A 27,613-nucleotide genomic window follows, 5' to 3' on the forward strand; every position below is an offset into this window, starting at 1 on the left:
ATAAAATTTCTCCCCATCACTCCTTCACCAGACTAAAGCAGCATTATATAGGATCACCGGAGCACTTTTTTCCCCCACAAAAAAAACAGCTCACATGGCATTTATTCATTCTAGAGACTACAACCAGACATATTAAAATGAATGAAAAAACAAAGAAATGCGACCTTTAAGTTGTGTTAATTCACTGATTTCAATATGTTGGGCAGTTATACTTTACAGTGTAGTATTTATTACTGGGTTTTTTTATTTATTTGGTTTTTTTTTTGTATTTCTTCAATGCATAAAAAGGGATAAACAGTGCACAGCACAGCCATTTTCAACACCTTGCGTTGACTAAGTCACACTAAAGTCAGCAGCAGCTCACAATCACTGTGATATCCCAGCATTTTAGGTCTGAACATAAAACCTCAACAAAACCTCAATAAAATCCCAATAAAACCAGATTTGATAAGTTCACTGAAACAGTTTATGGAAAGCAGTTGCCATTGTAATTCAGTTATGCAATCAGTTCCCAGCACTAAATAAATAAATCAGCTTCGAGCAAATCTATTACCTCATGACAATGCTTTTCTTCCTATAAACAGCTCAGATTTAAAGCTGTTACAGGTTTCCTGTTTAGAGTGTGTTGCAGGAACATGTGGTTTTAGTGTGGGGGTAGAATTCGGTTCAGTTCTATTACAGATGTGGAATTGACTTCCTCTTATAAAAAAAATTCTGTAGAAACGCAGATATCAAATGTTCAGGCCATCAGTCCCACGTTTGTGTTTGTAAGGAAAGAGATGAGATACTTTTATTTAAAGTTTTGTTTTGCAAAACAATTAAAAGGTCACATGATGCACAATTATCAAACCTGCACAGAAATGAAAGTGAACAGAACGGTCCATTAAAGTGGTAATTTTTCTGCTCAGGAACAGGAACAGCGCTGTGGGGAACTCCTTACAGTGTTTTTATAAAAATAAAAAGCATTTTTCTTACCTTGGCTCCAGGTTCTCCAGCAGGCCCCTGCTCTCCTTCAGATCCTGGAGGCCCCTGGAATAAAGAGAAGAATCTGTTTGGATGGGGACTGATCAGTTTAAATGAGATATATGGATTAGTGTGGTACTGTTTCGAGCAGTTTCATTGAGACTGGATTTGTTTGGGAAGCTGTGTGAATCTGTATAGAGTTCTGTTTAGAGCTGACTGGATTTGTTTGGATCTGATTGGATCTGTTTGTACTTGTTTACAGATGTCTTTAGCTATTTATACCTGTCTGAATATATCTGGAGCTAGCTATATTATTTTGGATTTTAATGAATTAGTTTGGATTTGTTTGAAGCTAATTAGATTTGTATGGGTCTTTTTCAGATTTCAATTTATTTGAAGCTGTTTGAATGTGTTTAGAGCTGTCTGGATCTGTTTGGAACCGACAGAAATATCCGTTGGATCCGTTTGGATCTGTTCTGGATGTGTATGGATGTGTCCGGGTCTGTTTGGATCTCTCTGGAGACGTTTGGATCTGTCTAGATGTGTCTGGATCTGTTTGGATCTGTTCATATGCGTCTGGATCTGTTTGGATGTGTCTGGATCTGTTCAGATGTGTCTGGATCTGTCTAGATCTGTCTGAATCTGTTTGGATCAGTTTAGATGCGTCTGGATCTGTCTAGATCTGTTTGGATCTGTTTGCATCTGTTTGCATCTGTTCAGATGTGTCTGGATCTGTCTAGATCTGTCTGAATCTGTTTGAATCAGTTTAGATGCGTCTGGATCTGTCTAGATCTGTTTGGATCTGTTTGCATCTGTTCAGATGTGTCTGGATCTGTCTAGATCTGTTTGGATCTGTCTGAATGTGTTTGCATCTGTTTAGATGTGTCTGGATCTGTGTAGATCTGTTTGGATCTGTTCATATGCGTCTGGATCTGTCTAGATCTGTCTGGATCTGTTTGGATCTGTTCAGATGTGTCTGGATCTGTCTGGATCTGTTTGGATCTGTTCAGATGTGTCTGGATCTGTCTGGATCTGTTTGGATCTGTTCAGATGTGTCTGGATCTGTCTGGATCTGTTTGGATCTGTTTGGATCTGTTCAGATGTGTCTGGATCTGTCTAGATCTGTTTGGATCTGTTCAGATGTGCCTGGATCTGTCTAGATCTGTCTGGATCTGTTTGAATGTGCCTGGATCTGTCTGGATCTGTCTGAGTGAGGAGCTGATTAGAACTGTTTGGATCTGTTCAGATTAGTTCAGAGTTGTCCATATCTATTTATAAATGTCTAAATACATTTGGAGCTGTCTAGATTTACTTGACTCTGAACAAATTTATTCTGTTATTATCTGTTTCAAGTCATTTTTTTTATTTGTCTGGATGTTTTGGATCTGTTTGGTTCAGTCTGGATCTGTTTGGATCTAATTGGATTTATTTGGAGCTGTTTGAGCTGTTTTTGTAGCTCTTCAGAACAGTTTTGATCTGAATGGAATAGTTTGAAGAGCTGTGTGAATCTGTTTGGAGCTGACTGGATCTATTCAGGTTAGTGTGTAATTTGTTTGGATCAGTTTCGAGCTGCTTGTATCTGTCCGGCTGATTTGGATTTGTCCGGATTTATTTGAAGCTGTTCAGATCTGTTTAGATTAGACTGGATTTGTCTAGGTCTGTAGCTGTGTGCACGGTGTAAGAGTTATCTAACATATCCCAAATATATAATTTAGCCTTTCCTGCTTCAGCTCTGAAGTGTGACTTTAGTGACTTTGCTGAGTAAGTGTTTAATCATGTAGATTAATTAAGTTTAAGTTAAATCATATAAATCACTTTTTTTTTGTTACCTCAGGTCCTTGCTCTCCATCTGGTCCCGGGTCCCCCGCAGGCCCTTTAGCCCCCTGTTTAATCACAACACACACAAAATCAGCTCATTAAAATCAGGTCATGATTGAATAAGCTGTGATTCCAGCGTAGCGCATTTTCCCATAACTCAGCATAAACAGTTTAATTCCACTGATCTAACTCAAATACAGATGATTGGCATGTACTGTGTGTGCAGGGGGGAAGAGTGTGTGTGTGTGTGTGTGTGTGTGCGCTGGGTGAAGTGTGTGTGTGTGTGCAGGGTTCAGCTGCCAAAAAACAAATTACAGACAGGAGGAAGTGTGATGGGGCCACTCTTAACAATAACCACAGGGGTGTTTGTATATGTGTGTGTGTGTGTGTGTGTGTGTGTGTGTATGTGTGTGTGTGTATATGTATGTGTGTGTGTGTGTGTGTGTGTGTGTGTGTGTAGTTTTGATCTGGCTGCTGAATGGTATAAACTAAAAATACCTGAATCAAATGTAACTGAATGAATCTGAACTCTGAGATAATAAATGAAATGAAATTAAGTGAAACTAGACTGAATAAAACTGAACTAAACCTGGACGGAATTAAGGAAAACTAAACTGAATTAAGCTAAACCAAATGAAAAGTGAACTGAATTAAGATAAACCAAATGAAAAGTAAACTAAATAAAGCTAAACCAAATAAAAAGTGAACTGAATAAAGCTAAATCAAATAAAAGTGAACTAAATTAAGCTAAACCAAATAAAAAGTGAACCCAATTAAGATAAACCAAAGGAAAAGTGAACTCAATTAAGCTAAACCAAATAAAAAGTGAACTAAATAAAGCCAAACCAAATAAAAAGTGAACCGAATTAAGCTAAACCAAATAAAAAGTGAACTAAATAAAGCTAAACCAAATAAAAAGTGAACTGAATTAAGATAAACCAAATGAAAAGTAAACTAAATTAAGTTAAACCAAATAAAAAGTGAACTAAATTAAGCCAAACCAAATACAAGTAAAATGTATTAATTTTTAAACTGAGTGCGATTTAATTTAATTAAGTTAAACCAAATGAAAGTTATTTGAAATAAGCTAAAATAAGCTAAACTAAACTGATCTGACCCAAACTGTGTGAAACTAAACTGAATTAAGCTAAACGAAATTAAAGTGAATTGAAGTAAGCTAAGGTTTGGATTAAGTTAAACTGTGTGAAAGTTTTGAGTGGAATTCAATTAATTTAAATCAAATGAAACTTTAAACTGAATTGAATGAAGACTTTGTAAAAGTGAACTAAATTAGGATAATCCGAATAAAAAAAATAAAAAATAAAAAAAAAAACGCAACAAAAGCCAAACTGGTAAAACTGAACTGTATTATGCTAACCAAGCACAGCAGTTGTATATAGTAGTAGTAGTAGCAGTAGTGAATTTTGTAGCACAGGAAATATTGACTTATTTATTTTTCTTTAATTGTTAATATTTGTTAAGCTTGGGAAATAATTTGATTACATTTTTCTTGGTAAAAATTCAGGTTGTGCTGTAGGTTTGCTATTATTCTCATCTGATCCACAAAAAGGTTTATTTATCTGCTAGGTTTAATATGCGAGAAATGTAATGTTTTCCACTAAATAAACTTTCACTAAATTCTGAAAATAGGAAAAATGAACTAAATAAAAGTGAACTGAACAAAAATTAATCTAAATAAATGCAACTGAACTAAAACTAATTCAAACTTAAGCAAATTAAACTGAATTGAATGATACAGAATGAAATGATAAATGATAATACGATTCCTGGATATTTATGTGTTTATGTGAATGAGACTGGACATGTTTGTGTATTTGACAGAAACAGGGATTAAATATGTGTGTGTGTGTGTGTGTGTGTGAATGGAAAAACAGCGCAGCCACATCAAACAGCTGTAGATCCGCAGTGTTTTTTAACACAGCTGGGGGGTCCGTCACACAGATTACATGTTTTGACTAGATGATATTTTACACACACACACGCACACACACACACACACACACGCCTGGTCAACAAATCGTGGATTAAAGAACATCAGATGTCTGAACTGATAAACAGAGCATCTCACTCTGGATCAGTAAACTATAATAAAAGCTCCATAATAATAACATCCATCTGCAATAACACCCACCTGTGTTTTCAGTACATCACTGATGTGCTTCACCACAGAAAACCATCTAATCTAAATAAAAATAATCAATCGCACTGTTTATAGGTATCCCTCAGTCTGAACTGTCCAGCTGAAACTTTGTATTGTGACCTGGTTTACAATACAAACGATCAGAGCAATCAATAACACTTTACAACAAAAATAACAGCAATTACAACATTACTAACAGTGTTGTGCCAGTTCACAGCTTTTCTGAACTAGTTCAAGTTCAGTTCATACATGCTCAAAGTGGACAGTTCACGTTCAAAGTTCACAATTTTAATTCTGAACTAGTTCAAAGTTCAGTTCATTTTACTTTTTTCGTGAGATATTCAAATAAATATTTTTTTTTTACACTACAAGCTAGACATCACTATACGTTCTTTAAACGGCTCATTGTAGACATTTGCTCATGTCACTGCACTTTTGGGTGTCTTACCAGGTGATGAAACTTGCAGCAGTACGGACAAGGTAGACCAGTTCTATACTTAGTGCAATTAAATCTACCAGCATTTAATTAAAAAAAGAATATATAATATGAAATATGTATTTTTTTTTTTTATTACAGCGCTTTCTCTCATTCTCGTCATTGGTCTGTCACTCACTCTCTCTCTCTCTCTCTCTCTCTCTCTCTCTCTCTCTCTCTCTCACTCTCGCTCGCTCCTCCAGCCCTCCGCTATCTCTACGCGGTGTTGCTATGCCTACCCCGCTCTGCTGCAATTCGTCACGTGTAACGTCGTGCGGAAGCCAGTATGTTATTAACTAGCCAATATGTTAACTTTTCTCAGCCGGACACTACGCTGCCCGCAATGCATTGCGCACACAATGTCAAAACCATTTCTGTCTGGTGATACATGAGAATACAGCGAGAATACAGAAGGGAGGAACTTTCTCTTGTTGCGTTTCAAAAGAGAAAACAGATGTCACTCATTTTTCAATGGAAAACAAATTCCAGCGTTCTTTTACAGGGATGTCTGCCGTTCATGACACATACTGTGAACTAATTCACGTTCAAGTTCTTTATTCAAAAAATGTGTTGCGTTCAGTTCAACGTTCACGAAAAAATGAGCGTGTTCAATAAACGCATTCTTTGAACTCTTTCACGCACAACACTGATTACTAATAATGATGATTAATTGAGTCATTATATAATAGCGTCCATTAAAAATGAGTCAAGACATTCCGTGGTAGGTTCTGTTAATTAATGTACCTTATTGTAAAGTATTAGCAAGTAATCTAAATGAAATTTATTGAATACAAATGAACTAAATTTCCCCCTTGGCTCAACTAGTTGAAACTAATTCACAATAACAGTCCGTCTGCCTGGTGATTTTTGTTTGTACTTAATGTTTTGGCTGACCGGGCGTCTTGTAGGCATACAAATGAGTGATATTTGTTGGCCGGCCGTGCTGGAAAGTTTAGGAAAATTTAGCTTTGATTTTGTCGTTTGTAGCTGTTGTATTTTTGGGCTGTTAATGTGCATTAAGCTCATATAACTAAGTTGAGACAGAGAATATAGTAGTTCTAATATAAATCTATGTGTAGGTCAGCGGGTGGAGAGGGGGGTGTTGCAGAAGAAGAGGTACCCACTACATTAACTGCACGCCACTGGGTCTCAGTCCGTTCCCAAACTCACTCTGTTACTCTGTTAGTCAGGTCTGAATGAGGTCAGTTCACATTCTCACCACAATCACCTGACCAGTTTAAGATAACCGGCTTTTCAGGTGCAGTTTCTCCTGATTCACTACAGCTATGGACACACATATCTCTGACTCTGCAAAAGTCAGGGTCTGTCATGACCAGAGGTGGAAAAAGTACTGAAAAATTGTAATTAAGTAAAAGTACCTTCTACTCGAGACACTTTAAGTAAAAGTACTTAGTTACTTTTAATTATTTGATGTAAAAAAGTACAGCAAATCATAAATTAATTACTATTAACTAATATATATATATATATATATATATAAATTATTATTCCGCATAATAATTTGGACCCTTTCAGACAATATTTGTTCATTTCACCCCATAAGACATTTTCAAGAACAAGTGAACAAGTTTTTATGACCCATTTTTTTTCAGTACTGTTAAAAAGTTTGGTCATATATGTGACCATAAACCTTATTCTTATAGTTTTACAGTTCAGTTTGTGTTAAAATGTACTTGAGTAAAAAAAGTTAAATGACCTATTTTAAAAACTACTATAAAAATTACAAATTACTCATAAAATCTACTCAATTACAGTAACTTGGGTAAATGTAATTCGTTACTTTCCACCTCTGGTCATGACACGAGAGTGTGTCAGTACACTTCTGTGATTCAGCATTAATGCAGAAACGATGAAGATGAAGATCTTACGAGTAAATTATACTGCCTTCAAGACCACATGTTTTCCAGAGACGTTCATTAATATTTTTCCACAAAACACTGTAAAACCACTTGCTGCACACATTACAAAGACAAGGCTGTGGGAAAAACAGGGGGCATTAAGATCTGGACCGAAGACCTGAACATTAATTAATTAACATGTTTTTGCAGGACGCATGGGAGAGATGAATACATGAAACACTTAATCGCTTGGTATTCTCAGTACTGAAACGTTTGTTGTGAATGAATGAATGAATGAATGGAAACATTATAAAAACAGTGAATGGTTTACTGTACTAACTTTACTGAAATGTGGAATGTGTAAAATCTTCTAAAATGCAGGAATATAAGTACAGTGAGGAAAATAATTATTTGATACCCTGCTGATTTTGTAAGTTTACTTCCTTCCAAAGACATAAACAGCCTGTAATAGTTAGACATGGGACATATTAAATAACATTAAATAAAAACATGAATTAAAAGTCATAAATTAACTTTTAATTGATTATGTGAATTGATTATTTGATCCTTTATAGGACAGTAAGCACTCTTTCTTTTTAACCAATTAACCAATTAAATTATTATAACAGTTATTTGTCTAATAAAATTCATTTTATAGTTGATACATTGTCTCTTCAGTGCAGGGTGGAGTCTACATAACTACGCAATACTCATTTGTAATGTTGGCATCTTGGTGGCTTTTGAAAAAGGACTTTCAAAACTACCTTTTATAAAGTGGTCATACTTAAAATTGTTCGTAAATTAAAAAGTAAAAATTAAAAATTAAATTGGATAAAAACAAATTGAAAAAACATGAAACTAAAATATGAACTGACTGAAATACAATCAAATGAATGTGAACTGAACGAAAACAAATAAAAACTAGACTTAACACAATAACACTGAGCTAAAAACAACTGAACTGAATCTGTGAGCTAAATTACAGTAAAGTGAATCACAGTGAATTAAATGACACTGAACATAATCAGTGTCAACTAAATGACACTGAACTGAATCAGTGTGAACTAAATGACAATGAACAGAATCAGTGTGAACTGAATGACACTGATTGAACAGAATCAGTGTGAACCAAATGGCACTGAACTGAATCACTGAGCTAACATACAGTGAACTGGTTTCACAGTGAACTGAATGACTCTGAACTGAATCAGTGTGAACTAAATGACACTGAACAGAATCAGTGTGAACTGAATGACACTGAACAGAATCAGTGTGAACTGAATGACACTGACTAAACAGAATCAGTGTGAACTAAATGACACTGAACAGAATCAGTGTGAACTGAATGACACTGACTAAACAGAATCAGTGTGAACTAAATGACACTGAACATAATCAGTGTGAACTGAATGACACTGACTAAACAGAAATCAGTGTGAACTAAATGACACTGAACAGAATCAGTGTGAACCAAATGGCACTGAACTGAATCACTGAGCTAACATACAGTGAAAAGAATCACAGTGAACTGAATGACTCTGAACTGAATCACAGTGAACTGAATGACTCTGAACTGAATCACAAAGAACTGAATGAAAGTGAACTGAATTAAGAGGATAAGTATAATGAGCAGAATACTCACAGGCTCACCATGTGGCCCTTTCTCACCAGTACTGCCAGGAGGACCTGATACACCCTGTAAAACACACACATATACACACACAGGCAAACACAGTCAGATCAAATATAGTACCTGTTAGTTAAATGAGAAAAATTCAAACATTGCTTTCAATTAAAAAGCATTTTTAAAACAGACTCACTCTTTAGACTAGATAGATTATTTTCTTGTTAAAATATCTAAATGGTCCAATAATTAAATTGTGAATTATATTATTATGATTATTAGGAAATTTAAACTGAAAAAAAAAAAAGAATTTAGGATTAAACTGAGTATTAGATTCAGTTATTAAAGTTAAAATTCTGTCACTAGATGGCGCTGTGGGTTTAAAGGCTCAGATAGATTGAGAGAAATTGAGAGACAAGAGGGAGAGAGAGAGTGTGTGAGAGCGACAGAGAGAGAGAGTGTGAGAGAAAGAGTGTGTGTGAGATAGAGAGAGAGAGAGTGTTTATGTGAGAGAGAGAGAGAGAGAGAGAGAGAGAGAGAGATAGTAAGAGAAAATATGAGACAGACATAGTAAGAAAAAGTGTGAGAAAGACAGAGATAGTAAGAGAGATTGTGTGATAGAGAGAGAAAGAGTGTGTGTAACAGAGAGAGAGAGAAAGAAAGAGTGTGTGGCAGAGATAGAGAGAGAGAAAGAGTGTGTGTGACAGAGATAGAGAGAGAGAGAAAGAGTGTGAGTGAGAGATAGAGAGAGAGAGAGTGTTTGTGAGAGAGATATAAAGAGCGAGAGAGAGCGAGAGTGTGAGAGAGAAAGTGTGAGAAAGACGGTGTGTCTGAGAGAGAGGTTAGAAAAAGAGAGAAACAGAGAGAGAGATGGGGAAAGACAAAGAAATAGACAGAAATTGAAAAAAGAGAAACAGGAAAAAGAGAGAGAGACAGAGAGATGAGGAGTTTTAAGAATCTGGTTCAGATTAATGATTGCAGCGTTCTTATACACACTGTAGTATAGGAATGAAATGGTAATGAAAGAGTGAAGGTGAAGCTTTGCTAAGGGTGTGTGTGTGTGTGTGTAGTGTATAGTAGTGTACGTTGTGTGTACGTACCGGTGGTCCTGGATTGCCTCTCTTCCCTGGACCTCCAGCTTTACCCTATATAAAAACACATCAGAAAAAAAAACCCTGTTACACAACAGCTCCAGCACCGCCTGTACTGATGCCTGTGCTGATGCCTGCGCCGATGCCTGTGCTGATGCCTGTGCTGATGCCTGTGCCGATGCCTGTGATAGAAATGTTTAGATGCCATTCATAAATGCAAAGTATTCCTAATGATGCTCTTAAATGGTGCCAGCTAAGTGTCAGTCTCAGGCGTCTGAGCTGGATTAAAAAAATAATTAGAACCTATTCTGGAGCTGGAGAGGTAAATACAAGATCAGATCAGGAACTTTGGACGGTGGGCAAACAACCAGATTTACACTGTTTTGAAAAAACATTAGGCAGACGGATCCGTACTGTATCAGGACATGTCTGCTTCAGAGCATGTTTGTTCTTGCACTGGAGCTACGAGTCTTCATATAGGAGGTTGTCTAATGTAAAAGACTGGCTATTTTAATGTCCATATTCTTATTTTTACCCACGGTGTTCAGAGCACCATCTGGTGTTCTTACGGTGCCATTACTTGACCTTACTGTCCAGCCAGCAGCTCTGAGGAGAGTTCTCAGAAGATAAATAGAAGAGTTAAGTTAGAGCAGGGGTGTCCAAACTTTTTTTGTTGGGGGCCAGAAGGAGAAATATATTTGAAAACACGGGCCAAAGACTCTGTAATAAAACAAATGATGAAATATACCACTTTAAATAATACATCTACGTAAACTAATATTTTTCAAATTTATGTTTCATTTCAGGATGTCTCTTAATATTAAACTCCTTAATTACGGCAACTTTTAGACTCATTTGCCCTTTTTCTGTGCTGAAACTGAGCACTCTCTCCGCTTTTAGACTCTTTGGCCCGTTTTCTGCGCTAGAAATGCACACCCTCTCTGCTTTTAGACTCTTTGGCCCGTTTTAGCGCTAGAAATGCACACCCTCTCTGCTTTTAGACTCTTTGGCCCGTTTTTCTGCGCTAGAAACGCACACCCTCTCTTTCATTTTATTTCTAAAATATCTCATGTTCACGTCAAAAAAAGGAAACGGGCCGTAGTTTGGACACCCTTGGCTATTTGATCGGGTTAAAACGGACTCTGGTTGGTTTGTACCCTTAGTGTTGTTTGATTGAGCAGGTCTGAAAACAGTAATCGCACTCTGTTGTGTTAAGGTTTCTTTGATAATTTTGTACACTTTCAGATATTATGGGATGTTTTCATGTTCCACAATAAAACAGTTCCACACTGCAGACTCTAACTCAGGGGTGTCCAAACTACGGCCCGCGGGCCATTTGCGTCCGGTTTCCTTTTTTGGAGCCGCCCGCGAGGTATTTTAGAAATAGAATGAAAGTTGGCCCGCTGTTAAGCAGGTTTTTATAATGTGAGATTCAAAGTTTGAACGCTAGGTGTCAGAAACGGGCCAAAGAGTCTAAAAGCAGAGAGAGTGCGCAGTTCTCTTTGTCTCTTTGTCTCTTTGCGCAGACTCTTTGTCCCGTTTTCTGCGCTAGAAATGCGCACTCTCCGCTTTTAGACTCTTTGGCCCGTTTTCTGCGCTAGAAATGCGCACTCTCTCCGTTTTTAGACTCTTTGGCCCGTTTTTCTGCGCTAGAAACGCACACCCTCTCTGCTTTTAGACTCTTTGGCCCCTTTTTCTGCGCTAGAAACGCACACCCTCTCTGCTTTTAGACTCTTTGGCCCATTTTTTTTGCGCTAGAAATGCGCACTGTCTCCGCTTTTAGACTCTTTGGCCCGTTTTTCTGCGCTAGAACTGCACACTCTCTCTGCTTTTAGACTCTTTGGTCCGTTTCTGACACCTAGCGTTCAAACTTTGAATCCCACATTATAAAAACCTGCTTAACAGCGGGCCAACTTTCATTCTATTTCTAAAATACCTTGCGGGCGGCTCCAAAAAAGGAAACCGGCCGCAAATGGCCCGCGGGCCGTAGTTTGGACACCCCTGAGTTAGAGTCTGCAGTGTGGAACTGTTTTATTGTGGAACATGAAAACATCCCATAACATCTGAAAGTGTACAAAATTATCAAAGAAACCTTAACACAACAGAGTGCGATTACTGTTTTCAGACCTGCTCAATCAAACAACACTAAGGGTACAAACCAACCAGAGTCCATTTTAACCCGATCAAATAGCCAAGGGTGTCCAAACTACGGCCCGTTTCCTTTTTTTGACGTGAACATGAGATATTTTAGAAACAAAATGAAAGTTGGCCCGCTATTAAGCAGGTTTTTTTTAATGTGAGACTCAAAGTTTGAACGCTAGGTGTCGCGATCACATAAACCCAATCTAAAACGCTCCTCATCTCCTTTCCTTCCTTCATTATGCCTACATTCAGAGTTGCCAGGTTCGTGTTTTTTTCACCAAATTGGCCACCAAACACCAGACAAAGCAAAAAAACAAACAAACAAAAAAAACACAATGTAACCAGAAATCACCAGAAGATTTAAAAAAATGGTAAAGAGGAGATAAGAGAGTTCATGAGGGGCAAAAACAGAAAAATTAAAAGTCAGTTTTATTAAATGTTTTTGACTAGGATATAAAACTGTTATAAAAAGAACTAATAAAATACTTTAAGATAAATAGGAAAATTACTAATACATCTTCTATAATCAAAATACTAAGTCATACACTTAAAGTTGTTTTGCCATTTGCTTCAAAACAAATGATGGACATATTTTGGGCTAGTTCAAGCTTCTGAAGGGCACGTTTTAGACTGACTTTGGGCTGGATATTTTTGTTGCATCTGGCAACCCTGCCTACAATAATGTTCCTGAGCTTTTAGGAAAACATGGCAACTCCAAAGACACGGAAAATGGACAGCAAATGCAGACAAGTTCAGAGGGAAGTGTGTATAAATAGTTAGAAACATATCACCGTTACACAGTCGGACGATTTTTACATATGTACGCTGCACAGTGTGATCTCCGTGAGAGCGACCCCTGGAGTTCAGTTCACACACAGCACAGCTGAGAGACAGAGCTAACGATACTCACTATAAAACCAGGATCTCCTTTCTTCCCGGCTTCACCCTTCTCCCCCTGTTACAAAACACAGAGACAAAATAAAGATTTAAAATCACTTTTTTATCTTGACTGCATTTAAGACACTACTACATATTAATTTTATAGATATTTATTTATTAGCTTCAATTTTGCATAACGATATTATCATATATTCTAAATATTAATGGTATTTCAATTTTATTTAACATATTAATGTTGTAAGAGCTTCATTCTGGATATTTTATTTTAAATTCATTCTGGAATCTCATTTTGTTTTAGCTTTATTCTGGACAGTCATTTGTATTAGCAATTATTTATCCATATTTTACAAAACATCAATGTCGTTCTAGCTTAATAATACTGTTATTCGGTTTATTAATATTGACTGAAATTCATTCAAGATATTAATATTATTTAGATTTTATTCTGGATACTCATTTTAATACAACAACATTTTGGAAAGTTTTAATTTGTGATTAATTATTGAAATAATTTTGAAAATGTTGTTGTAAATATTAGAACTTTATTCTGGAAGTTGCACATCTTGTCTTTTACAGATCTGCAGAAATTTTCCTGTGATTTTGTTTAGATATACAGGACAAGTGTTGATTTCTATGGATATGGAAAAAAGCTGCATATTTCTGTTGAATGATAACTTATCTATTTTATCTACATGAACTTCTAAGATTTCTTTGTTTTTTTTTCTGTAAGAGCTGGCAAGATCCTTAATATCTGTTTTGTTTCTTTTAGTAATCCATTAATACAATCAGAGGATAGGAGGGAGGGATAGAGGGTTTAGGGGGAGGGGGGTGTTTTGTGTGCTTTTACAGTATCTCACCAAAGTGAATACATCCCTCACATATTTGTAGAGATTTAATTTTATATATTTTAATGGAAGAACACAGAAGATATGACACTTTCATACAGTGTAAAGTATATTATGTAAATTAGCTGTGCCTAATTTCCTTGCCCAGTGTCATGTGACTTGTTAGTATTACAAGGTCTCAAGGTCTCAGTATGGCACCTCATGGCAAAGAACTCTCAGAAAATGTGAGAAACAGTATTGCTGCTCTATATAAAAATGTCCTAGGCTATAAGACAATTACTAATACTCCAAAACTGAGATACAGCACAATGGCCAATGTCATATATTAGTTTTCCAGACAGGTTCCACTCAGAACAGGCCTACCCAGGGTCCACCAAAGTAGTTGAGTCCAGTTGAGTTCTGCGTAATAACCAGAGGCTGGCTTTAAAAAGCCTACTAACCTAAACCCTATCAGCATGTGTGGGGCATCCTCAAACAGAGGGTGGAGAAGCGCAAGGATCTCTAACATCACCCAGTTCTGTGATGTCATCATGGAGGAGTGGAAGAGGATTCCAGAGACAACCTGTGAAGCTGTAGTAAACTTCATGCCCATGAAAGTTAACGCAGGGCTGGAACATAATGGTGGCCACAGAAACTACTGACACTTTGGGCACACTTTTGTTGCATTAATGGCTGTGTGATAAGTTATTTTGAGGGCACAACATTTTATACCAATTTACACTGGTATAAAAGCTGAACACTGAACTACTTTACACTGTATCAGAGTGTCATATATATTTTTTATTGTTTTGTCCCATGTGAGGGGGGTCCTCACTTTTGTGAGAAACTAGATGTTGATATACATATACCAATTATATACAACTTATACCAAAAATAGGGGCGTGACGAGATCTCGTGGCACGAGATTAAAACGTGACGATATTTCTCGTCAAGTTTAAAGGAAAGTCTCGTAGGAAAAAAAACAGTTTAGCGTGGACTTTTTAAGAGGGATCTGGCAACACAGTAGTGATAGCAGCGAGTGTGGTGGCTGAGCAGTGAGAGCAGCTCTCAGCAGAAGAGGAAAATTCAGGTATTTGTATAGAAGATGCTTCTGCTACGTTTAAGTTGTATGTCTGGCTGCATTTTGGCTCCAGTGGAAACAATAAACGATAACAGAGTGACCAACAAGACACAAACCATATATAAATACTGTAATTAAATCCTACATGTGACTGTTTCATAGGCAGTTGTACTAATCCCTTTGCTCTGTACTGTATTAAAAAACATGTTCTGCCTCTGTTTGCACTTTAAGCATAGTCTTAATATGACTGGTTATGGTTATGTATAGTTAAATTACAAGAGATTTAGGAGAAAAAAACACAAACCATAGTCTTAATATGACTGGTTGTGGTTTGCACTTATTGTTTGCACCATTTAAGACCTAGAAAAGTTATTATTTATTTCTTATAAAATCAATGTGTGAGTGAAACCAGTCTGTTAAGTTTGCGTCGTATGATTTTATTTATTTTTCTTTAAAATTTTATTTTTAAATCGCGTCTCGTCTCGTTCTCGTGAACCCAGCATCGTGTCTCGTCTCATGATATTAGTGTCTCCTCACACCCCTACCAAAAAACGAATAAAACAATTGTTCACGATTAAAGGGGTGGAGTTTAGTGTGATGTAAGAGGTCACCTTGCCACCCTCTGGTCCCGGCTCTCCCGCAGGTCCGTCAGGTCCTCTCGGCCCCTGAAATCAACAGAGAGGGAACAGTGTTACACTCAATCAGAACAGCATCAATTTAACACACACACACACAAAGAAAAAACTGCTTTAAAAAACACACGTCTGCACTATTAAACCACCCAGCAGAATAAAGAGAATAAATGATCAGACCCTCTTTAACCAGCACCTCAGTGCAGCTAGCCAATCACGAGCCAGAAGAAGCTCACGCCAATCACAATACAAGAAGAGAGAGCAAGAGAGAAAGAGAGAGAGACAGAGACAGAGAGAGAGAGAGATGTAGTGATTTTATTCTTCTCAAAACATTTCAAGACAAATCCACACATTGTGAAGCTGGGTGAAGCTGGGAGTAATGAATGGTTTATTCAGTGTTTGTTAAGCAGCGGTAAGTGAGCCGTGTTTTTATACCGGTCCCGTTAACAAGCCGCCCGTCCGCCCGTCCTCTCCAAAACCGCCTGAAACACAATCGCTCCATTCGTACTAAACCTGCCCCTCAAACACTGCCATTCTTACTTAACTGTGCCTGCCTTTATTCAGCTAAACCTGGGCTTAACTCTGCTGCTCCAACCAACAGCATGAATGATAGCCTTACATTTATTCAACATCGCATTTTCATATTGTATATATTCATATATATATATATAGTACAAGTAATGTTCATATGAAAATGCGATGTGGTAAATATAAGACTATCATTCATGCTGTTGGTTGGAGCAGCAGAGTATAATATTATATATATACACATACGTATATATATATATATATATATATATATATATACTCTGCTGCTCCAACCAACAGCATGAATGATAGTCTTATAAGACTTATAAGAATGAATGTAAGAAATGTAAAATGCAATTATATGTATAATAATGGTGTCAATTAAAATAATAGTATACACTTGTATGTTTGAGGGGAGATAAAAAAAATCAACGCAGGGTGCTGGAATAAAGAATGCAGGATAAATTGTACTGTAAAATTGTTTGTGAGGATTTCAGAATTAGAACTTAATTTGAATATTACAAAAAAAAAAAATATATATATATATACACTACCGTTCAAAAGTTTGGGGTCACATTGAAACGTCCTTATTTTTGAAGGAAAAGCACTGTACTTTTCAATGAAGATAACTTTAAACTAGTCCTAACTTTAAACAAATACACTCTGTACATTGCTAATGTGGTAAATGACTATTCTAGCTGCAAATGTCTGGTTTTGGTGCAATATCTACATAGGTGTATAGAGGCCCATTTCCAGCAACTATCACTCCAGTGTTCTAATGGTACAATGTGTTTGCTCATTGGCTCAGAAGGCTAATTGATGATTAGAAAACCCTTGTGCAATCATGTTCACACACCTGAAAACAGTCTAGCTCATTACAGAAGCTACAAAACTGACCTTCCTTTGAGCAGATTGAGTTTCTGGAGCATCACATTTGTGGGGTCAATTAAACGCTCAAAATGGCCAGAAAAAGAGAACTTTCATCTGAAACTCGACATTCTATTCTTGTTCTTAGAAATGAAGGCTATTCCATGCGAGAAATTGCTAAGAAATTGAAGATTTCCTACAACGGTGTGTACTACTCTCTTCAGAGGACAGCACAAACAGGCTCTAACCAGAGTAGAAAAAGAAGTGGGAGGCCGCGTTGCACAACTAAGCAAGAAGATAAGTACATTAGAGTCTCTAGTTTGAGAAACAGATGCCGCACAGGTCCCCAACTGGCATCTTCATTAAATAGTACCCGCAAAACACCAGTGTCAACATCTACAGTGAAGAGGCGGCTGCAGGATTTTGGGCTTCAGGGCAGAGTGGCAAAGAAAAAGCCATATCTGAGACTAATAAAAGAATAAGATTAAGATGGGCAAAAGAACACAGACATTGGACAGAGGAAGACTGGAAAAAAGTGTTGTGGACGGATGAATCCAAGTTTGAGGTGTTTGGATCACAAAGAAGAACGTTTGTGAGACGCAGAACAAATGAAAAGATGCTGGAAGAATGCCTGACGCCATCTGTTAAGCATGGTGGAGGTAATGTGATGGTCTGGGGTTGCTTTGGTGCTGGTAAGGTGGGAGATTTGTACAGGGTAAAAGGGATTCTGAATAAGGAAGGCTATCACTCCATTTTGCAACGCCATGCCATACCCAGTGGACAGCGCCTGATCGGAGCCAATTTCGTCCTACAACAGGACAATGACCCTAAACACACCTCCAAATTGTGCAAGAACTATTTACAGCAGAAGCAGGCAGCTGGTATTCTATTGGTAATGGAGTGGCCAGCGCAGTCACCAGATCTGAACCCCATTGAGCTGTTGTGGGAGCAGCTTGACCGTATGGTACGCCAGAAGTGCCCATCCAACCAATCCAACTTGTGGGAGCTGCTTCTAGAAGCGTGGGGTGCAATTTCTCCAGCTTACCTCAACAAATTAACAGCTAGAATGCCAAAGGTGTGCAATGCTGTAATTGCTGCAAATGGAGGATTCTTTGATGAAAGCAAAGTTTGATGTAAAAACAATGTTATTTCAAATACAAATCATTATTTCATTATTTCACAACAACATTCTGTGATTAACTGCGATTAATTGCATTTGTTTTTCCTCAGACGTAAATTATTATAGTGGATATTTAAACATTCATAAAAGAATGAATGTAAGAAATGTAAAATGCAATTATATGTATAATAATGGTGTCAATTAAAATAATAGTATATACTTGTATGTTTGAGGGGAGATAAAAATCAACGCAGGGTGCTGAAATAAAGAATGCATGATAAACTGGACTGAGGATTTTTGAGATAGAACTTAACTTGAATATTTAAAAAATATCAGAGATGAGGAGCAGTGCAGGAGTGTGTGTGTGTGTGTGTGTGTGTGTGTGTGTGTGTGTGTGTGTGTGTGTGTGTGCGAAAGTAGGAGTCAAACTTGGTGCCTTAATTGACTTGCGTTTAAAAAATAGTAACATGTTACTGATTACAAATTAACAGCGTGCGTTAACGTTTTAAAGCCGATAGATTTAATGAACTCGCTGGTATTCTTTTTGACAGATGTTGCTGCTCTGTTTGTAGCTGTGCTGTTTGGCTTGTAAGTGCTGCATCGTTGCTAGGTTACCTATATTTGCATATTTGTATTACCGGCTGATAACGGCACTCATAGAACGCCTCCCAGCCAATCACATTGCAGTATCGGAAGTAACTGCGATATAATTTCTGTTGTTTGCAGTTTGTTTGATTGTGATACAGATTTTTTTCCTCTCTATCATAAACATTCTGAAATAAAATGAGCCAAATATGTAAGTTGAGTAAAATATTTTTACATTTTTGACAGCACTAATATATATATATAGTTAAAGTATGGGAACTCATATGGGTATTGACAGTTTAACTCAGTTAATTAAGAAGTTAATAAGGCTCACTTAAACTCCTTTAATTTTTCCATAAATCGTCAGTGCGCCTTATAATCCAGTCAGGTATTAAGGAGCAGTAAAGCCACTCCACTTAAATGCAGCCTTATAAAAGAGTATTAGTATTAGCTTCTAACCATGCTAAGCGCTAGCTCTTTTGCCGTTCAGAGACGAGAATATCGGACTGTAATCTGTGCATTTACTGTGTTGAAACAAGCTACCAGGGACAAACCGCTGGCTAATATCACTCAGGCTAACTGGAACACTCAGGGTTCCTCTCAGTGTAGCGCTATCAGTGGAGATTTACTAGCGCTAAGCGTGGCTAGCGCTAGCAGTTAGCCGCTAATGCTAATGCTGCTGCCTTCTATCTGAAATCTAAGCTTATTGTAAGTAAATGGAAGCGCTTTACTCACGCAAATAAACAGTTTTCATGAGAGAAATCTGTATAGATTAACATTCAGTGCTTGTTTCGCTTTAACAGAAAATGTTTTGTTTAGGAATTAAAGTTTTGTTCACCTAGCTTAGCTTTACTTAAGTTAGTTAGCTAACCCTCCCACCCCCACCTTGCAGTGAGACCTGCTGAATTAGAAGGAAAACAGTTCCTTACTAGTGTGTATTAAAAAATAAGGTAATAATGGCCTACAAATTAAAGTAAGAGTAAATGTTAGCTGCTAAATCCCCAACATGTTTTTCCAAGCCTGCAATTCCCAATCCTAACTTACTCCTTCACAGCAGAGCAGATCTGTCTGAGAGAATTCCCAGTAAACAGACGTCTCACCGCCCAGAGGCCACATCATTCAGTTCTGCCTCATTCAGAAACAGCAGCCTCAAACTAACAGGAAGAGAAGCCAAGCAGCACGTTACTGACTAAACAACCTGTGTGTGTGTGTGTGTGTGTGTGTGTGTGTGTGTGTGTGTGTGTGTGTGTGTGTGTGTGAGAAGGGGAACAAATAAGTGCTACCATGTGTAAATAACGGTATATGAACTGCATGGTTCCTGTACCATCAGATGGAAGATACAGTAACTAATGAAGCCATAAATTGAGTCTCCCACACACACACACACACACACACACAGAACACCACTAAGACTTTGCCTGGCCCCCACATGTCTCTCATTAAGGCAGAATTGCATTCTGGGTAAAGTCAAAACCTATTTTTAAAAGTAAAAACGATACTAAGAGTAAATATTACCCTTTACAGCACATACAATCAATTAATCAATTCTCTGTTTAAGTGTGGAGTTGGGTTTAACTTTTGTGAATTGTGCAGAAAATTGTTAATCGATTTATATTCACAGTGGTGGTGAACAGGACCAGGTCACCATTATTTAAAAATGTAAAAGTATTTTACTCAGCTTACACATTTTGCTCATTTTATTTCAGAATGTTTATGATAGAGAGGAAAAAATCTGTATTACAATAAAAAAACTAACTGCAAACAACAAGAATTACACCACAGTTAGTTCCGATACTGCAATGTGATTGGCTGGGAGGCGTTCTGTGAGTGCCGTTATCAGCCGGTAATACAAATATACAAATACAGGTAACCAAGCAACGATGCAGCGCTTACAAGCCAAACAGCACAGCAAAAAACAGAGCAGCAACAACTGTCAAATTGAATTACAGTGAGTCTATTACATCTGTTGGCTTCAAAAGCATTTGTTTCGATCTGAAACTGGAGAAATGCCCAGCCTGATACATCAAATGAGCCAAGGTTTGTCACACTTACAAACAATGATTTGGATGAGTTGGAAATGCAATGAAACAAAGCTAATACAGTAAAACGAACGTTGTGGGCCCTTACATCCTGGTTAAAGAGCAACAACATTGAGGATGATTTAAGTATTATACACAAAAACTAAATTAATCAGCTCCTATGACTTCTTATGGATCCGTCAGAAACAGGAAAGGAGTGTTGGGTTTTGTTGGGTTAAGAGCTGTATATACAATGGTAATTGGGGGAGTTCAAATATTTCTTCAGGGTGTAAATGGAAACCAATACAGCGAAGGCGCTTCAGAAGTGCTTCACCAAACTGAAGTCTTGTAAATGTCTCGCTTCCTCACTGTAATGCCTACAGCACGTAAAAGATACATTCTTTACATCAGCTTATGCAGCACGTCACACAATAACCTTTATAGTCATAAACATTATATTATACTGCAAAATCCACAGTTAATCCTGCAAAAACACAGACAATGCTATTGGCTGCTATCTTTCATCTTCTTTCTCACCATTAAATTTTTAATTCATATTCTACAGGATCTCTCTCACAGCAATCATTTGTTATTTAATTCTAAATAAATAGAAAATAACAATTTAACTGAAAATCCCTGTAGATTAGGCTTTTGTTCCATCTCATCCGCATATTTTGACACTGGGACTACAATATTAAATGTAGGAATGCGTTTATAAAGCTTGGCTATTCTTAATTTTCAAAGTAGCCTAATAAAAATTTAGAAAATAAGTCTTACTTTTAAAAAATTGTAATACACCAGTTTAATGTTAAACTACTAATCTGAGTAAATAATTCCTCACTAGGTTCTACTGCAGCGTATGAAGCTTTCAGTTTCTTGTTTACATTTCCCTTCCGCCTTAAAACACATTTCCATTCCACCTTAACAGTTTCCCTGCATTAAAACACATTTTCTCTACATTAAAACACAGTTTCCTCTTTAGACTGTGGTAGATGATAAAGTGTCCATACACAACAGAAAGTGGATTTCCATTTGAATGTTCTGTTCCACCTTAAAAGCGCTAAAAATGGCATCTACAGCCTGAAGCCCGTGTGCCATGACAGCAGCATTTAAGGCAGAATGGTAAATTAGCAGCATTTAGGGTGGGATAGCAAATTCATGCAAGTTATTTCTGTAAGGAAAAGTGTGTTTAAAGTGCATATTTAAGAAAGCTAAATAGATAGCAAACTAATTACAGGTAACACTGTAGCTTGAGCAGCTTGTGCACCATAACTTAACGCTTAACTTAACGCAAGCCACCTGACCAATGATGGGGTAGCAGGCAGGTAATTGGGAGAAATGCTTATTAACGTTGAATGGTACTGTATTGTTTTTATAGTTTTTAACATTATATGTAAGAAATAGATTTACATTATTTTAAAATAGATTTAAATGATTTAGGGGGTTGAAGTCTTAATTGAGGGGGTCTGACCCACCCAACCCCCCTAGTAATTCGCCCCCTGAACATGACAGCTTGGCTTGGTGAAGGAAGAGCTCATTCAATTCCTGACCACTAGGGGTCTCAGTGGGCTGTAAAGCACTCCACTGCACCAGATCATCCTTTATTATTATTATCATCATCAATCAATACAGTAGTACATCAGGGGTGGATAGAGAGAGAGAGAGAGAGAGAGAGAGAGAGAGAGAGAGAGAGAGAGAGAGAGAGAGAGAGAGAGAGAGAGAGGAGAAACAGCAGCGGCTCGCTGGGAAACATGCGCTGGATTTCAGTTCATCAGTAATCATTTTTTATGAATCTTAGTGATTTAAAAAAAAACATCACAAATAACACCAGCTCCAGTCTGCAGCTGAGATACTGTGCAAAAGGAGGGGGGGCTAAAATACTCCTCCAAACATTCAGGACAGAGACCTGTGCTGCAGGAGGAACTCAATGGAGCTGGAATTTTAGAGATAAAAAGAGTTTATCTATCTCTTACCCTTCTTCCTTTAGGCCCAGAAACCCCGGCAGCACCCCTTGGACCCTGTGGACCCTGATGTGGGAGAGAGAGAGAGAGAGAGAGAGAGAGAGTTGCAGAAAAATAATTAGAAACATTATTTCTATATACAACCCCTGGCAAAAAGTATGGAATCACCAGTCTTGGATGAGCACTCCTTCAGACATTTCATTCTGTAAAACAAACTCTGATCAAAAACATGATACAATAATAAGGTCATTCCAAAAGGTCAACTTGTTGGCTTTCAGGAACACCCAAAAAAATGAAGAAAAAACATTGTGGAAGTCAGTGAATGTTACTTTTATTGACCAACCACAGGGAAAAATATATGGAATCACTCAATTCTGAGGAAAAAAGTATGGAATCATGAAAAACAGATAAACAAAAGATGATTCAAAATACATCACTAGTATTTAGTTGCACCACCTTTGGCTTTTATAACGGCTTTCAGTCTCTGAGGCATGGACTTGATGAGTGACAAACAGTATTCTGCATCAATTTGGTGCCAACTCTCTTTGATAGCAGTTGCCAGATCAGCTTTGCAGGTCGGAGCCTTCTTGTGGACCATTTTTTTCAATTTCCACCACAGGTTTTCAATTGGGTTGAGATCTGGACTATTTGCAGGCCATGACATCGACTGAATGTGTCTTTCTCCAAGGAATGCCTTCACTGTTTTTGCCCTATGGCACGATGCATTGTCATCTTGGAAAATTATTTCATTATCTCCAAACATCTGTTCAATTGAAGGGATGAGAAAACTGTCCAAAATGTAAATGTAAACTTGTGCATTGATAGAAGAATTAACCAGTCATCTCCCCAGTGCCTTTGCCTGACATGCAGCCCCATATCATCAAGGACTGTGGAAATTTGGTTGTTTTCTTCAGGCAGGCCTCTTCATAAATCTGACTGGAACGGCACCAAACAAAAGTTCCAGCATCATCACCTTGTCCAATGCAGATTCTTGACTCATCACTGAAGATAACTTTCATCCAGTCATCCACAGTCCATGATTGCCTCTCCTTAGCCCACTGCAGTCTTGTTCTTTTATGTTTAGGTGTCAATGATGGTTTTCTTTTAGCTTTCCTGTATTGAAATCCCATTTCCTTTAGGCGATTTCTTACGGTTCGGTCACATACATTGGCTCCAGCTTCTTCCCATTTATGCTTCATCTGTTTAGTTGTACTTTTTCGGTTTTCAAGACAAATGGCCTTAAGTTGCTTGTCTTGACGCTTTGATGTCTTTCTCGGTCTACCAGTACTCTTGGCTTTAACACCCATTCCATGCTGTTTGTATTTGGTCCATATCTTGGATACAGCTGACTGTGAACAGCCCACATCTTTAGCAACCATGCGTGAAGAGTTACCTTCTTCAAGAAGTTTCACAATCCTCTCTTTTGTTTCAAGAGACATTTCTCTTGTTGGAGCCATGGTTCTTGCCACTCTAATTCGTCCAGCAGCCCTCCAAGGTGTCATGACTGCAGGTGTTTTTAACTGCAGACTAACGAGCAGATCTAATCTGAGGCAGGTGTCCATTTAGGGAAAGGAAATTGACTGGGTGTGTCCTTATTTTCTACCTTCAATTTGAGTGATTCCATACTTTTTTCCTCAGAATAGAGTGATTCCATATTTTTTTCCCTGTGGTTGGTCAATAAAAGTAACATTCACTGACTTCCACAATGTTTTTTCTTCATTTCTTTGAGTGTTCCTGAAAGCCAACAAGTTGCACTTTGGAATGACCTTATTATTGTATCATGTTTTTGATCAGAGTTTGTTTTACAGAATGAAATGTCTGAAGGAGTGCTCATCCAAGACTGGTGATTCCATACTTTTTGCCAGGGGTTGTATATTTCTATAGATATAAACTTCATAGCAAATTGTCAGTCCTGTCACTGTCTGTCTGCCTGCCACAAGCTTTAGTGCTCTCAATGAAGACTCCACTTCCCATGATGCACCTGCGCTCAACCTCCCGAACATGCCGGATCACATGACGCTTCAGTGTTCTGGCTCACAGTGCTTCTGACTGATTGCTCACACCTGTGTTCCCCAGTATAAACAGCCCCTGCTTTCTTTTTTCTTGTGGCCCGGTATTCTGTCATGGTGGCCAAACACAAACACACGGATACCAAACACACAATTTATTAAATAAGGGACAAAGCTCATAAGAATGGTCAGGGACAGGCAGGATCAATTACCAAAGGACAGTATAATCAAACAACATATCAGAGTGAGCAGGCAAGGAGGTAATACACAGGAAATCCAAAAACAAACAAGCAATAGGGCAAGGCAAAATGTGTAGTCTAACGTACAAAAAATGTCGGCAATGAGTAAACGAACAAACAAACAATACAGGGCTACGCAAAATGGGTAGTCGAAGGAACAAAAAAGAAATACAAGTTAGAAAATTAACGATAATAGATTCAATACCGGGCCACCAGGGAAAGAAAGAAGGGGCTATTTATACTGGAAAACACAGGTGTAAGCAATCTTAAAAAGCATGGTGAGCCAGAACGCTGAAGCGCCACATATCCCGACATATTGAGGAGGTTGAGCCAGGTGCATCCTGGGAAGTGGAGTCTTCTTTATTGAGAGCACTAGAGTAGAGTCCGTGGCAGGCACACAGACAGTGACAGAACTGACACAACTACTGAATTCATAATAGATCAATTAATTGTAGGTGCTGACTAATGCAAAGTAATGGTGAATCAAATTATTTAAGATTAATAACTGAATATGACTGCAGATTATAGGTAAATTAGTGAGAGTGCAAACATAAGCAGGACTTACAGGTGGACCCAGTGGACCCAATTCACCTGGACCTCCCGGCAAACCTGGGTAGCCCTACAGCAGATAGGATCAGCAAATTAATACAGTTTAAATCAAACACGATGCAGTTCATTACACTTCAACTAACCAATGATTTAATAATCACATTAATGTATTGATAAACTTAATAATATAAAAATAATAATAAACTGATAGTGAGACCTCAAACCCATATATAACTGAATGAGACAACCATGCAACTAATACACTATAAAAATAATGTAATGTAAACTTCAACACTAACTAACTACTATTTTTAAGTTGGTAATTGACCATGGGTGGCTGTAGTGCTGATGCATCTTTACATGCATGCAGTTAGACAGTTGCTCCACTTTACAGCTGTAGAACCATGTACATTTCTGCGTCCAAAAAGAAGCAGAATGGTCAATTTACTATGTGCAAGAACTGTGTTTTTTATGTAGCAGATGTATTGCAGCTCTAGAGTGGCCCTACAGTCTAACTGCTTCCCTGTTTCCCAACAGTGAGGAGGTCATAATTTCAACCCCATCCAAGGATTTCAGCTATACCTCATGTACTCTGGAAAAAAAATAAGAGATGACTCCAGTTTCTAAATCAGTTTCTCTGATTTTACTACTTATAGGTTTATGTTTGAGTAAAATGAACATTGTTGTTTTATTCTATAAACTACAGACAACATTTCTCCCAAATTCTATATAAAAATATTGTCATTTAGAGCATTTATTTGCAAAAAATGAGAAATGGCTGAAAAAAAAAACATGCAGAGCTTTCAGACCTCAAATAATACAAAGAAAACAAGTTCATATTCATATTTAAAGTTTTAAGAGTGGAATGGTGGAATAACCCTGGTTTTTAATCACAGTTTTCACGCATCTTGGCATCAAGTTCTCCTCCACCAGTCTTACACACTGCTTTTGGATAACTTTATGCCTTCACTCCTGGTGCAAACATTCAAGCAGTTCAGCTTTGAGGGTTTGATGGCTTGTGATCATCCATCTTATATTATATAAGATGATATAAGAGATTATATTCCAGGGGTTTTTAATTTGGTAAAATCAAAGAAACTGTTAAAACTGTTAAAGTGGTCTCTTATTTTTTCCAGATCTATATATGTTGTGAACTGAGTTGAGTTTTACACAACTAGCACTTCTACTGACCACCTAATCAACACAGTGTCAGATTTAACTTTTTGGAGCAGCGTTTACTGTTCTTACCACTGAACCCTTCTCCCCAGGTGGACCTGAAGGGCCTGCAGGACCACGATCACCCTGCAAAAACACAAACACACACACACACACACACACAAAACACACACATACAAATAGCATTATTAAACCTAATTCTTTTCAAACTGCTTGAAAAACATGAGAAACATTTCATGCTTCTATGATATCCACTGACTGGCCTCTGGCCATATGGGAAACCAGATTATCTATATAGTTAATTTGGCTTTCTATGATGCAGCTCATGCACGTATATATATATATATATATATATATATATATATATATATATATATATATATATATATATATATACAGTCATATATAAAAGTTTGGGCACCCCTATTAATCTTAATCATTTTTAGTTCTAAATATTTGGGTGTTTGCAACAGCCATTTCAGTTTGATATATCTAATAACTGATGGACACACTAATATTTCAGGATTGAAATGAGGTTTATTGTACTAACAGAAAATGTGCAGTATGCATTAAACCAAAATTGGACCAGTGCAAAAGTATGGGCACCCTTATCATTTTATTGATTTTAATACTCCTAACTACTTTTTACTGACTTACTGAAGCACAAAATTGGTTTGGTAACCTCACTAAGCTTTGAACTTCATAGCCAGGTGTATCCAATCATGAGAAAAGGTATTTAAGGTGGCCAATTGCAAGTTGTTCTCCTATTTGAATCTCCTCTGAAGAGTGCCATCATGGGCTCATCAAAACAACTCTCAAATGATCTAAAAACAAAGATTGTTCAACATAGTTGTTCAGGGGAAGGATACAAAAAGTTGTCTCAGAGATTTAACCTGTCAGTTTCCACTGTGAGGAACATAGTAAGGAAATGGAAGACCACAGGGACAGTTCTTGTTAAGCCCAGAAGTGTCAGGCCAAGAAAAATATCAAA

At 37.4% G+C, this 27,613-nt stretch overlaps 1 protein-coding gene across 1 annotated transcript in view; it reads right to left on the reverse strand.

Annotated features, from left to right (window-relative positions):
* LOC103023419 (collagen alpha-1(XXIV) chain) overlaps positions 1-27,613 on the reverse strand; it is a 193,438-nt gene that overhangs the window by 43,343 nt on the left and 122,482 nt on the right. Inside the window, exons 26-34 of the mRNA XM_022677290.2 lie at positions 26,695-26,748; positions 25,463-25,516; positions 22,662-22,715; positions 15,550-15,603; positions 13,044-13,088; positions 10,001-10,045; positions 8,919-8,972; positions 2,793-2,846; positions 976-1,029 (exon numbers count right to left, since the gene is read on the reverse strand). Of these exons, the coding sequence (XP_022533011.2) occupies positions 976-1,029; positions 2,793-2,846; positions 8,919-8,972; positions 10,001-10,045; positions 13,044-13,088; positions 15,550-15,603; positions 22,662-22,715; positions 25,463-25,516; positions 26,695-26,748 (468 nt within the window). The remainder of the gene's footprint in view (positions 1-975; positions 1,030-2,792; positions 2,847-8,918; positions 8,973-10,000; positions 10,046-13,043; positions 13,089-15,549; positions 15,604-22,661; positions 22,716-25,462; positions 25,517-26,694; positions 26,749-27,613) is intronic.

Source organism: Astyanax mexicanus, chromosome 13, assembly GCF_023375975.1.
Source record: "Astyanax mexicanus isolate ESR-SI-001 chromosome 13, AstMex3_surface, whole genome shotgun sequence".
NCBI lineage: Eukaryota > Metazoa > Chordata > Actinopteri > Characiformes > Acestrorhamphidae > Astyanax > Astyanax mexicanus.